Source organism: Eulemur rufifrons, chromosome 15 (genome assembly GCF_041146395.1).
Source record: "Eulemur rufifrons isolate Redbay chromosome 15, OSU_ERuf_1, whole genome shotgun sequence".
Classification (NCBI taxonomy): Eukaryota; Metazoa; Chordata; class Mammalia; order Primates; family Lemuridae; genus Eulemur; species Eulemur rufifrons.
In genome coordinates, this window is record NC_090997.1 from 26,706,891 (window position 1) to 26,719,736 (window position 12,846).

The 12,846-nt window shown below is 39.2% G+C and overlaps 2 protein-coding genes across 7 annotated transcripts; both read left to right on the forward strand.

The window, feature by feature from the left end:
* Positions 1-792: 792 nt before the first annotated feature.
* On the forward strand, positions 793-5,481 carry LOC138395917 (uncharacterized). Of its 2 annotated transcripts, none has more exons than XM_069489014.1 (2): positions 793-1,059; positions 5,386-5,481. In XM_069489014.1, the coding sequence occupies exons 1-2, from the start codon at positions 1,021-1,023 to the stop codon at positions 5,479-5,481; spliced, it is 135 nt and encodes a 44-aa protein (XP_069345115.1). In that variant the 5' UTR covers positions 793-1,020. The 2 variants fall into 2 exon arrangements, 1 of the variants encoding a protein (XP_069345115.1); XR_011235561.1 differs by having other exon boundaries at positions 1,006-1,059; positions 5,389-5,444.
* A 186-nt stretch (positions 5,482-5,667) lies between these two features.
* PTP4A1 (protein tyrosine phosphatase 4A1) lies at positions 5,668-12,636 on the forward strand. 5 transcript variants are annotated; one of them, XM_069489010.1, is made up of 5 exons: positions 5,668-5,934; positions 7,444-7,536; positions 7,872-8,002; positions 8,228-8,302; positions 9,033-9,226. In XM_069489010.1, the coding sequence occupies exons 1-5, from the start codon at positions 5,830-5,832 to the stop codon at positions 9,148-9,150; spliced, it is 522 nt and encodes a 173-aa protein (XP_069345111.1). In that variant the 5' UTR covers positions 5,668-5,829; the 3' UTR covers positions 9,151-9,226. The 5 variants fall into 5 exon arrangements, with proteins under 5 accessions (XP_069345111.1, XP_069345110.1, XP_069345112.1 ...); XM_069489009.1 differs by having other exon boundaries at positions 5,830-5,934; positions 9,037-12,636; XM_069489011.1 differs by having other exon boundaries at positions 5,830-5,934; positions 7,911-8,002.
* Positions 12,637-12,846: the final 210 nt, after the last annotated feature.

A 12,846-nucleotide genomic window follows, 5' to 3' on the forward strand; every position in this document is an offset into this window, starting at 1 on the left:
GTGAGAACACATTAAGTGAGCAGCAGTACAAAGGATGCATGTGATTTCGAAATGCCACAAATGAGCTAACTGCAGTTGCCCGCGTATGTAGTATGGAGGCGTGACCAAAAAAAGACTATAGAAAGCATTTGTCCGCATCAAAAGATACTCTCCCCGTCTTCTACAGGGCAAGTTTTCTTAACACAAGTTTCTCCCCACTTGAAAGTGCCCCCAGCGACAAGAATTCATCTTGTCCAAGCCTAAGGCCGTAGCATTCAAGGTGTTGAATCACCGGGTACAGGGGTCGTGCGACATAAGTATTATTTGATGACGGACAGGCTAGGGGCGCAGGTGCCAAGGTAAACCTCTGGCAAAGATAACTGTGGTTATTCCCTAAGGCATGAGAAAGCGGGGTCGGTTCCAGTCCTAAAGGGACTGCGTTTTAAGTTTGAGGCAAACTTCAAGTCTTCCCATGTGACGTGTGTGCACTCGTGGGTGGTTCTAATTATGAGATATGGGGTTTGTGGCGTGATTCCCTCCAGTCCACAGATAGAAATCATTCTCCCGCTCCCATCTCGCCCCGCTCTCCGGCTCGCAACAACCCTCCGTCTCCTCTCGGCCCCTTCCCTCCCCCGCCCGGGGATGCTCCGACTAATGCGTTCAGCCATTCATCAACCGGTTCACACCGGCGGCGGCCGCCGCGGGTGACGTGCGCGGTGGGCGGGCCTCCGCCCCCGCTCGTCGGCTCTGAGCGCAGGGTTCCGGGCGGCGATTGGTGGACGGGGGTTCGCACGTCGCGCCGGCTATAAAGAGAAGGGCTTGTGACGCAAGGGCGCCGCGGCGCGCGTATTGGCTCCTTCGGCTGCGGGCCGGCTCGGCTACGCGCTCTCTTCCGAGCCGCTCACTGCATGGTAGAGCCTGGTGCCCCCGCCGCCGCCTGCATCGCCGCCGCCGCCGCCCCGCGACGACCACCGCCACCCCCTGCCCTGCAGCCGCCGCCACCGCCGCCGCCTGTGTCGCCGCCGCCTCGGGACCGGCTGTATGATTAGGCCACAATCTTCAATGAGTAAACATATTCCTGTGAGTAGCCGTCGTACCACCGCCTTTCGGGCTGGTAATCCGCGGCAGGCCCCCCCGTCCCCGCCGTCGCCTTTGTTCGGAGCCCGGCGTCCGCTTCCCGTTAACCCCAGGCTGCGGTTCCGTTGGGTCCCGGGTGGGTTCGGGCGAGTTACGGCCCTGCGGCCGACTAGTGGCGGCCGGCTGCGGGGAGGAGGACGCCGGGGCCCGCGGGGCTGCGGGGTGGCAGTTGGCCCCCGGAGACACCGGCTTCCATGTCCCTCCGGAGCCCGGAACGGCCAGGGCGGTGCGGTGCGGCCCGGCCTCTGTGGCGGGCGGAGGGCGGTTTCGGCCGCCGCAGCGGGCCGGGCGGGGCGGCACAAAAGCCGCTTTGTGACCGCCGCCTCCGCCCTTGGCCCTCCGGTCTGGCGCGCCCCGTCCGGGCTAGGCGGGCTCCGCGGCGTCCCGGGACCCCTTTGTTCGGAGGAAGGAGAGTGGCCGCACTGGGAGCAGGAGACGTGGCCCGGGGTGGGGCGAGGGTTGCGCGTGTCACTGCGGAGCCGGATACGGGGAGGGCGCGGTGGCGGCGGGATTGCCACCAGATCCGGGCAGGCGTGGGATAGGCGGGGCGGCCCGGTGTGGCTGGTAACGGTCTCGGCCCCAAGCTCACGGAGCTCGGGAGCCGGCGCGGGACAGCAGCCCGGTGCAGCCACCCCTGTGCTCCGTGGCCGGGACCAGAGCCTTAGACAAAATGGCCTCGGCGCCCGCGCCTTCAGTCAGGCGCGGCGCGAACCCGTGATTGCGGCGCGGAGAGGGGGCGCAGCGGGCTGGCCGGGGCGCGCACCGCCGCGTACTCTGAGCGGCGGCCATCGGGGGCATTCCGCGAGCTGCTGCCCAGAGCGAGGTTCTGCTAGGTGAGAACACCAGCTCCCTGCCCCGCCCTCCTCCGGCAGTCAGTCTCCACCTGGTAATTCGAGCTGTTCCGGATTTAGCGCCCCACCTCAGGCTGTGGATAATGGGAACAAGTTGAGTCTTGTCCGTTCTCTGGGCAAGTCGTCGAGAAATGGCCTGGGTCAAGCGCCTTGGAAACTGCTAGGGCTACTGTTACACTGAAACGAAGGAGTCCCCCGGCTGGGCACCAGCATGCATTTTCCCTGCCAATTTTGTAAGGGCCTTGGATGGCGCCTTTTAATCTGGGACTGTTTTAGAACTGTTCCTGAAATCCGTGGTGTAATGTGTTGTTGCCTCCTTGGTTCGTGGCAACAGTAGCCAAACCAGAGCCAGAATTGTGAGGTTTATCTTATGTCCGTGGAACACTCCATCATTCCAAGAGTATTAAGTTGTTATTTACACCGTAGCTGGAACCGTTGACCTGCTTGAGGTCCAGATTTTGAGGCAGTGCTTCCTGTTCCTCTTCATATGAATTTTGTTTGGTGGCAGTTAATCAGTTGAAAACTATAAAGAAAGGTAGATGATTCCCAATAATAAGGAGCATTTTACACATGCTTTATTAGGTGCATTACCTATGACCTAGGTAGATGCCGAACTCAGCAACGAATTATTTGAAATAGCCATTATACAGATTGATTGATTGCCTTGATTTTGCAGTCTGACAAACTTGACTTGAGCTTCTGCACAGAAATTGTTCTTTTCTCCTCTGCCCCAGCATGCATGTGGTTATAATGCAACTGATAATGTGGGAGGAAAAGTCCCTTGGTATTTCTGAACTGCCTATCATGAATGATTTCTCCTGTGGAGAGGATATTGGGAATGGGGGAGTGTCTTGGCCAGAAGAGAAAGATGTCAGTGGTCATCAGTACTTAACTAGAAGTGTCCCCCCAGCCACTGGGTGGCTCCGTTCAGTTTAAAAAAAAAAAAAAAAAAACCAGTTCAGGAAATGAATTCTTTCTGTATTGCGTTCTCTGCTTGCTGATGAAAGTGCTCACGTCTTGAAGGGATATGGCCACATTCGGCTATAGCCAACAGGAATTTTAGCTATTAAATATGGAAATAGTGGTGTGAAATACTGTCTCAAATCAGCTTTCAACTGAATAAAAAAGATGGTACCTAGAAATGAGAATACTGTGATAAGTCATTTGTAAAGCTTTTTAAATTCATTGAATGTCATCAGAAAAGTGTTGGAATACACTATCTATTATGTTTAAGGAGATAATATTTAGGATTTGAGGTGAAAGCATAATGAAATAATTTTTTCCATATTACTGTAGTCTCTATTCACTGTAATAATATCTCTAATGGTGATTTAGACAATCATTTTTTAACCCAGCTAGCAAGTAAGTGAAGTAACCTATGAGGGCTCATTTTAACAAACTTAAACAAATGAGAGTTGTCTTCCTTATGGGACCTTTTAATAAATGATTCCTAGTGCTAGTCCCTTTGTTTTGCCAAAAAAAATAGACTGGGTTTTTGACTTGATGTTTTTTGTGACCTGATAGATAGCCATATGAGTTCTTCAAAATTTAGCTAAGTTGTTCTAGAAACTGTAGTGTGAGACTCTATTTAAAGGTGTAAAATGAAAATGGGAGCAGATAGTTTGAATTTAATTTTAAGTTTTTCAAATACTTAAGCTTAAAGCATAGAAACTAATGGAACTTTTTTAATGTTACAAGCTTTTATTTTGTTTGGTAATTTACCCATGAGAATTCATATAAAGTGTTTGAGGCAGTGGCTGTCACTTAGTGTTCTTGTTAACCTGTTAATGATATTTTCCATTGTCCCCTTTTTCCTCCCAAATACACAAGAAGTACCTTATAAACTATTTGGAAGAATAATTATTATACATATTTTGAAAATATCCTGTGAATATTCATGTAATGTTTGATATTGGCATAAGACTGGTTTAGTTCTTAAGGGGAACTTGGGGGAAATATAAATAGATTTATATATATTACTGGCAGTAGTTACCTTGCTTTCAAAACCTGTGAAAGGAGTCAGATAATTTACATCACCTACCACCTCCTCCTTGACATTCTTCTATCCTCTTTTCTTCTGTAAATAGATTTCAGTTTTAGACTAGATAAGTGAAGTTTTGGTTTTAAAATACAAAAGAATATTATTAAAAATTAGAAATATTTTCTTTTTATAGTTATAAATTTTTAAATTTATAAGTATACATTCTTATGATAACTTAATGAGTTGATTAATTTCAAGAGACTCATTTTCCTGATCTGTTAAATGGGAATGACAAATTAATATTATTATGGATAAAATGAGATTGTATTTATGGAAGCACTTTGAAAATCAGTCTTTTTAGAAAAGTAAATACTGGTGAAGGGTACTCTAAGTCTTTAGAAGAGTTGGTAAATTTTATGAGAGCCAATTTTATTTATTGTAAGTAGAATGGTGTGAGCCATCTCCAATTTTTAAAACTACTTTTTTTAACTTCAGTGTATTTTTAAACGTACAAAAGGAAAATGTTGATGGTAGCCTCAAAATTTAGCTTTTAAAATCAAAACTTAGAGGGCAATCATTGAGAAATAATTACATAAGGAAGTATTATCAGCTGGGCGTGTTGGCTCACACCTATAATCCTAGCACTCTGGGAGGCCAAGGCAGGAGGATTGCTTGAGGTCAGGAGTTCAAGACCAGCCTGAGCAAGAGTGGGACCCCCCCCCCCACCAGCTCTACTGAATATAGAAAAAATTATCTGATGTGGTTGCACGTACCTGTAGTCCCAGCTACTTGGAAGGCTGAGGCAGGAGGATCGATTGAGCTGAGGAGTTTGAGGTTGCAGTGAGCTGTGATGACCCCACTGCCCTCCAGCCTAGGCAAGAGTATTATTTATCTTTGTAAAAACGCCACACAGCCAACCTCTTCCTCTCTCGTTGAACTGGCTTAATAAACAATATTAAGTATGAAAGCAAAAATTGAAAAGGAACTTAGGTAAACTATGCAAGGACTAATGACTTCAAAGTATTCATGAATTTTGTGTTAGTGTGTAAAATGCTTTGTTAGTTGGAAAAATCAACAGCTGGTACATATAATTCATAACAATATAGAGCAAACAAACAACTATTAAAAGAGGAGTAATTAATAGAAGAAAATACATGTACATAGGAATATCAACAAATGTAACAGTGGTTTTCTTTGAGGAATCTTTGTAATAATCAGTAATTTCAGTTTAATCTACTTGTGACTGCTTGTTTTATGCTTATTGATTTAATCTTGTACTCAGCCTTTGAATTTTGTCATGCAAGTAAAAGTTGAAAAAGTGCCTTGGGCTCTAATTTGAAAAAATAGTTGGGCATTTAGATAGTGTAAAAGCATAGCATGTTCCTCTTGAATTGGAAAATAACTTTTTTTCTCTCTCTTTCTTTTTCTTTTAAACAGCAGTTCTGTGGTGTTCTTGGTCACACATTTATGGAGTTTCTGAAGGGCAGTGGAGATTACTGCCAGGCACAGCACGACCTCTATGCAGACAAGTGAACTGTAGAAATTCATTACTACTCCACCAAGAAGCCCCCATAAGAGTGGTTAACCTGGACACAGAAGTGTTGAATTGAAATCTGCAGAGCATTTTACAAGAGTTCTGACCTGGATGGGGTAAACCTCAGTGCACTTCCTTTTTGTTGCCTCAGTATTACTGGATTGAAGAATTGCTGCTGCTTGTTAGGAGGTTCATTTCATTTACCATTACTTCCAACTTCATACTCAAAGCACTGAGAATTTCAAGTGGAGTATATTGAAGTAGACTTCAGTTTCTTTGCATCATTTCTGTATTCAATTTTTTAAATTCTTTCATAACCCTATTGAGTGTTTTTTAACTAAATTAACATGGCTCGAATGAACCGCCCAGCTCCTGTGGAAGTCACATACAAGAACATGAGATTTCTTATTACACACAATCCAACCAATGCGACCTTAAACAAATTTATAGAGGTAAGATTTGATCATTTTTAACATACTAAATTGCAGTTAAATAATGGAGTTTATATCCTGTAAAATAAATACTATTTTGGAAAATATGAGATGGTATACCTATAGTTCCAGTTCCCAGAAATAAAATATAATGTCTTCTTTAGAGGTAAATTTTTTTATACATTTTGAGAAAGACATGTACTTGTTTGGCTTTGTGAGTTCATAGTTCTTCATGCATCTAAGTTTAATTTAAATCAATATATGGACAGTATAAGAGTATAGCTCTCACTTGTAAGAAATTTACAGGGGGAGGAAGGCTGCTGTTGATGGATTTTTCACATATATGCTTAGCCTAATGAGTAATACCATAAAATTAGTTTAAGCCTTGGACCTCATTTGATGCTTAGAATCAATTTTCAGCTACTAATTGTGTTTCTTCCTGATAGTGGCTACATAGCCAAAACTCTGTCACTGTTGACCTCACCTCTTTTTACTAGGAAGAAGAAATGTAATGAATGCTGAATATATCTGGACAGATACACATTTTATTCATAAATATCTACAAGTGTTCAGAAACAGCAAATAGGTCTCTCAGATCATAGGGAAATCCTTTAATAGTACTTTTGTTTTAGATTACCATGTAAACGTTTTTTAAATGTCAGGAGAGTTAAAATTAATGCATTTTAAAACCTATAGTTTTAAATATGTAGGTTTTTACTATGTTTTTAGGATTTTAGAGTCTGAATATACTTTTAAGACTTTATATACTTCAAATGAGTAAAAGTTTGAGGAGTTACTGTAATCTGTCAAACCAGATTACTTACTGGTTTATAAATGATTCCTTCGGGTTATATAAACTTTTGCCCTTATTGCTTTTACCCCTCTTAGTGTTTCATCCCAATCTATCCAGTGTTACCATAACTGTAAACAACTTCTGTATGTGAAGGGCCACCGGATTTAAAGAAAAAAAAAAAAAAAAAAACTTTTCTAAGTTATCAAAAATATGTAGGGCCAGGCACAATGATGGCTTCGTGCCTGTAATCCCAGTACTTTGGGAGGCTGAGGTAGAAGAATCAACTGAGGCCAGGAGTTTGAGACCAGCCTGGGCAACATATCAAGATCTCATCTCTACAAAAAATAAAATTAGCCAGGCATGGTGGCACATGCTTTTAGTCCCAGCTACTCAGGAGGTTGAGGCAGGAAGATTGCTAAAGCCCAGGAATTCCAGGTTATAGTGAGCTGTGATCACATCACTGCACTCTAGCCTAGGTGACAGAGTGTGAGACCTTATCTCCAAAACCCAATAAAATACATATGGTGTTTAATATTCCCTCTTCCTTTTACACTATTCTAGTATTCATTTAAAATAAGATTTGCTTCCACGTTTACACATACATAGGTTCTGCCTTTTTTTTCATGATTTTCTGTTAACCAGCACACCTGCTGATCAGAGATTGAAATAGCTAAAATATTGAGCAATAATGATGTGGTTGTGAAGACTTAATTTTTTCTTTAATTTGTTTTATCTAGGAACTTAAGAAGTATGGAGTTACCACAATAGTAAGAGTATGTGAAGCAACTTATGATACTACTCTTGTGGAGAAAGAAGGCATCCATGTTCTTGTAAGTATTTAACGGTTCCTATATGTTTATGATACTGTGCTATAAAAGTTTATTCAAATAAACCACAGACCTCAAAAAGCTTAGTTTTTTAAGTAAGATATACAGTATCTTAATTTCCAAATAAAAGTGAAAGATAAGCAAAGGTTTGAAGTAAAGAAATATGTTTCTAAAGATTGAGCGTTTCGTCGCATTTAAGTGACAGTGGGGTCCAATAAGATTCTATTAAACATATTGAAAATAAAAATGCTTTTGAAAACATTTGGATGTTAGAAATTTAGAATTATGCGTATAGTATTTACATTAAAGATATATAATATTTCATTCTTTTGATTTAGGACTGGCCTTTTGATGATGGTGCACCACCATCTAACCAGATTGTTGATGACTGGTTAAGTCTTGTAAAAATCAAGTTTCGTGAAGAACCTGGTTGTTGTATTGCTGTTCATTGTGTTGCAGGCCTTGGGAGGTAAGACAATTTTATTAATTTGGTTCTTCATAAAAATCTGGGTTGATAAGAAAATACTGACACTTTATAAATTCTTCTAATTTTTAACGTAAAGTCAGTATTACAGGGATTGCTTAAATAGGAAGTATGGTAGATGATACTTCTGGATTGGGGAATGTTTGGGATAATGAATTTATCAGAGTTTAGTTTTGAGAAAATGATTTATCAAAATTCTTGCCTTACCAGAGCTCCAGTGCTTGTTGCTCTCGCATTAATCGAAGGTGGAATGAAATACGAAGATGCAGTACAGTTCATAAGACAGTAAGTAGTGGATTCTCTTTTCATTTGCACTCTCATTTCCTTGTTAAATATCAGTGAGTTTAAGTATGTTACTAATAGCCCATCTGGCCATTATGATTATTTTTTAAGATGGTATTAAAACCAGTATAAAATACCTTTAAGTATAAAATACCTTTTTTTGCATTTCATGCAGATGCTAATATTACTAAGGTTCTAATTTAACAATATTCTTTGAATTATTATTTTGCTTTAAATTCTTGATTGAATATGTTGCTTATTGATTTGCATTTTTATTGAGGTATAAGAAAGATACAATAAAAATGCACAGGTCTTGAAGGGAGATCAGTTAATAACACCCAAATAAAACAACTACCCAATACAACGTGTAGAATATTTTGAGTGTTCCAGGACATACCTTTGTGGCTTTTGTAGTCATCTCTGCCACCAAAAGCAACCTCTTTCTGACTTCTATCACCATGAATTAGTTTTGTCTTTTCTTGGACTTCATATATAAATAGATATGTGAATTTTGACTCGTAACCACCACTCAAGAAGATTTAGAAAATTAACTTTTTACTGTTCTTTTTCCATTTGTACATGTATGCCTATCCATATTCCTTTCTGTGTTAGGTCATAGCCTAATAATTAAAAGATTAAGTTGCCACAAGAGAAGTGATAATTGTCCATAACACACTAAACATTACTGTAGAGGGATTTTGCTTTAATTGCTTCATCTTTTCCCCCCCCCCAGAAAGCGGCGTGGAGCTTTTAACAGCAAGCAACTTTTGTATTTGGAGAAGTATCGTCCTAAGATGCGGCTGCGCTTCAAAGACTCCAATGGTCATAGAAACAACTGTTGCATTCAATAAAACTGGGGTGCCTGATGCTATTGCCTTGGAAGTAAAATTTGACACAGGACCCAATATGTCATATGTATTAGCCAACGTGTTGGCTTGGTGAATAAGTCTAATGAAGCTTCCATGAGAGTATTGTAAAGCAGTTTTACCAGGCTGCAAGTTTAACAGAATTGCAACCTATGTGTCTGGGTTACAGTTAGCCTTTTTGGACACTTAGCAAAAGATTCTTGCTGTTCAGCATTTAAAATGTGCTTATCATTTGTACCAATTGACCTTCCCTGAAATCATGCGGTATTGAGTTATGTCTTGTTTAAATCTATTCCCATGCCAGAATCTTATCAATATGTAAGAAATTTAGAAAGATTAGGTGCCAAAATACCCAGCACAATACTTGTATATTTTTAGTATCGTACAGAACTAAAATCCCAGGAACTATGAACACTCTAGACCTTATATGGTTTATCCATTTCAGACATTGAAAGTAGGGCCTACATGGTTATTTGCCTGCTCACTTTATGTTTACATCTCCCACATTTATACCAGTATGCATCAGGTTTGCTTAACCATTGACTTTTCTTATTTTTACCAAGTCTTACAGTGATTATTTAATGTCTTTCTGTAAATCTCATTTTGTGCTGTTATGAAAAACCTCCATTTTGAAAATCTACATTGTACAGAAGCACATGTCTTTAATGTCTTCAGACAAAAAAGCCTTACAGTTAATTTAATGTTTGCACTCTGAGGTGCAACTTAACAGGGAGGGCCTGCAAAAAGAATGGGAGGGGGCTATCAAATATTTTTAGCAAAATGTTGCCTTTGTCTTGTGCAGAACATGTAGAAATATGCTCTTTAATTTAGTAAATATTTTTTAAAAGGTAGAGATGGCTTTGTTAATTGTAGCTAAAACAATTCTTAATCATAAAATTTCTGAAATTCTTGTAATTTTTTTTCCATACTTATCAGAAGTTGTTTACCAACTTATTTTTGTTTGAAGTGTGATTTTTTTTTCCTTCTCTTCCCAACCTCTCTTGCAAAAAAAAAAAAGAAGTGGGTTTCTGCTAATGAATTGAGCAGACATCTAATATTTTATATGCCTTTGAGCTGTGTAACTTAATATTTGGATACTTGATAATTTGTTTTATTATGTAATTGATAAAATGGTGATGTGTATTAATGTTAGTTCAACCATATATTTATACTGTCTGGGAATGTGTGGTTATAGTTCTGTGGGAGAAATAATTTGTCAGTGTTCACCAGCTTGTAAAAACTTAGTGCGAGAGCTTAAACATCTAAATAAATAATGAAATGCATTTATCATCATTGAGATTGTTTTGCTTAAAGTTAACTTATTTTGTAGAAAACAAAATGAATTACACTTCACTGAATGCCATTTCATGTATAGTGTGTCCTCATCGTTTTTACAAATGAAGAATTAAATGAAGTCAGCATTTTAGTAAGCTCATAGACAAGATTTGTTAGAGTCATGAGAACTATTTAATGTTAAAAAAGTGCTTTTCATTATAAACTTTCCTTTTTTTAAAGGTCTTGGTAATTTTGAACCAATTTGTTGTATACTGAGGAGAAACAGTATATAGTAGAGAAAGGCCTTGGTTTTTTTTAAAGTTCTGTTCTACTAGTTCTTTTCGTTTCTTTTTTTTTTTTTTAAGAGACAAGATCTTGCTCTTTCATCCAGGCCAGCGTGCACTGGTGTGATCATAGTTCACTGTGGCCTCCAACTCCTGGGCTCAAGTGATCTTTCTGCTTCAGCCTCCTGGACAGCCAGTACTACAGCTGCAAGCCACCGTGCCTGGCTTTTAGTTATTAATGGTTTGTGCAACCTCTGAGCTTCAGTTTGCTCATTTGCAAATTAATAATGACATACCTTTATAAATTTTGAAATTAATATGGACATTACTTGGCGCATGGAGGCTTAATAAATGTTAAGTTTCTTTCAGTAATCTGAAATACTAACTGCATAGCTCATGTTAATCTGAAAGGGACATGTCCTTGTCTAATTTTTTTAATAGTAGTGATAAAGGTAAAACAATTAAAATGTGAGTAAAAAGTGATACTCCACTTGGTATCACTATAGTTTAAAAGAACTTGCTTCCATCTCTTAGTGCTAGTTTAGCACTTACTATATTCCATTCTTAAAATTTAGCTAGGACAAAAGGAATAACAGGCCTCTGGAGGCCCTTAGTTCTTTAAATCTCAGATTATTTTTGATTGGGTTTAGTTATTTAACCTGAGCTCTTTTTGTTTTTTAAAAATCAGCCTACTCAACGAGACGATTTTGTGTAATTGATTACTAAATAATAAACTATTTCCACCAGCCCATAAAATAACATTTACTTTTATTGAGAGAGGAGATGCCATCATGATTAATAAAAAAATACCTTTTGAGTTTGAAAAGTTAAATTACTTTGCAGTGTTGGATTGTATATATGGTGCTAAAAATCAATCAATTTACTTTATAAACCTTACCTGTACAGTATACAACATGATGAATTTGCTTTTCATCCAAATATTTTGTATCTTGTAAATATAGCTTATCATAGGAATGCCTGTAATACATCCTAAAAAGATTCTTTATATCAAAAGATAATTTAAAGAATTATGAGTTGAGGTCTTGAATGCAAGAAGTTATCAGATGGTATTCTAAAATTTGGTACTTGGGTTTGCATACCCTGAATGGGATGATGTAAATAGTGACTAGTTGCCTAGGCTTGTCTATAGGAATCAATGTTGCTAACAATGTGATTACTGAATCATAACAAAATGCAATCTTTTAGTTGAAGGAAAACCCTAGAAATAGGTGCCATTGGTCATTTCACAGTGCACTGCAGCCTTCATTTATTGTTTTTGCTAGGGTGGTGCTCTTCTATTCCCACACCTTAACGCAGCTCCATACCTAGAAGCAGCCAGCCCAGGCTTGTGATCAAAACTGGTCATATCCCCCTTCTAGAACACTTCAAAATGATATTGTAGATCTCCAATTGGGCTGCAGAATCTAGGTCTCTGGGATCTATTTTTTGAATGTCATTGTATTCATCTAACAAATGTCTACTATTTGCTAGGCATTTAAGAGTATGGCGGAGAACATAAAAATGTCACTAGATTTTGGTCAACAGTGAGTACCCCCCCCACCCCTGCTTGCCATAACTAAGAGAATGGTTTCATGCTTTCTATAGCAGTTTCAGGAGATGCAATTTGATGAGAACACTTCAAAGGGAAGTAGAAGTATAAGTGACAATGATTTTTTTCTTTTACATGTAAATTATGAAACTCTTTTAGAGTAAGTTTTTAAAAAAATACATCAAGTAGTATCTGCTGTACATGTTTATACTCTACATTCTTGATCCCTTGAATTAATATGTTTGTGTGTGTGTGTGCATATATATGTCTTCTTACACCTGAATTGAAAAATTAAAGACTGGTTTAAAAGTGTCTGACATTTAATGTTTCTCCATTACATTTGGGGTAACCAAGCTAAGCAGAATCTCGGAAGGAAAGTAACAGAAAATTTATATTTGCCTTCAATGAATTAAACCAACTATATTCATTAAGGTATGAATGGAAAGATTGATGGTAATTTAATATGTATTGCCAGACTAACCAGTTGATTAATACAGCTATTATGATGGCTGCCATTTATTAATGATTTTATTGTCAGGTAATTTTAAGAATTTGATTCTCTTCCAGTAATCG

Coding starts and splice junctions, on each gene's coding strand:
- PTP4A1 (XM_069489009.1), top strand. CDS start 5,830: ATGGCTCGAATGAACCGCCCAGCTCCTGTGGAAGTCACATACAAGAAC. Junction 5,935..7,443: donor CCTTAAACAAATTTATAGAG/GTAAGATTTGAT, acceptor TGTTTTATCTAG/GAACTTAAGAAGTATGGAGT. Junction 8,003..8,227: donor TGTGTTGCAGGCCTTGGGAG/GTAAGACAATTT, acceptor TTGCCTTACCAG/AGCTCCAGTGCTTGTTGCTC.
- LOC138395917 (XM_069489014.1), top strand. CDS start 1,021: ATGATTAGGCCACAATCTTCAATGAGTAAACATATTCCT. Junction 1,060..5,385: donor CAATGAGTAAACATATTCCT/GTGAGTAGCCGT, acceptor TCTTTTAAACAG/CAGTTCTGTGGTGTTCTTGG.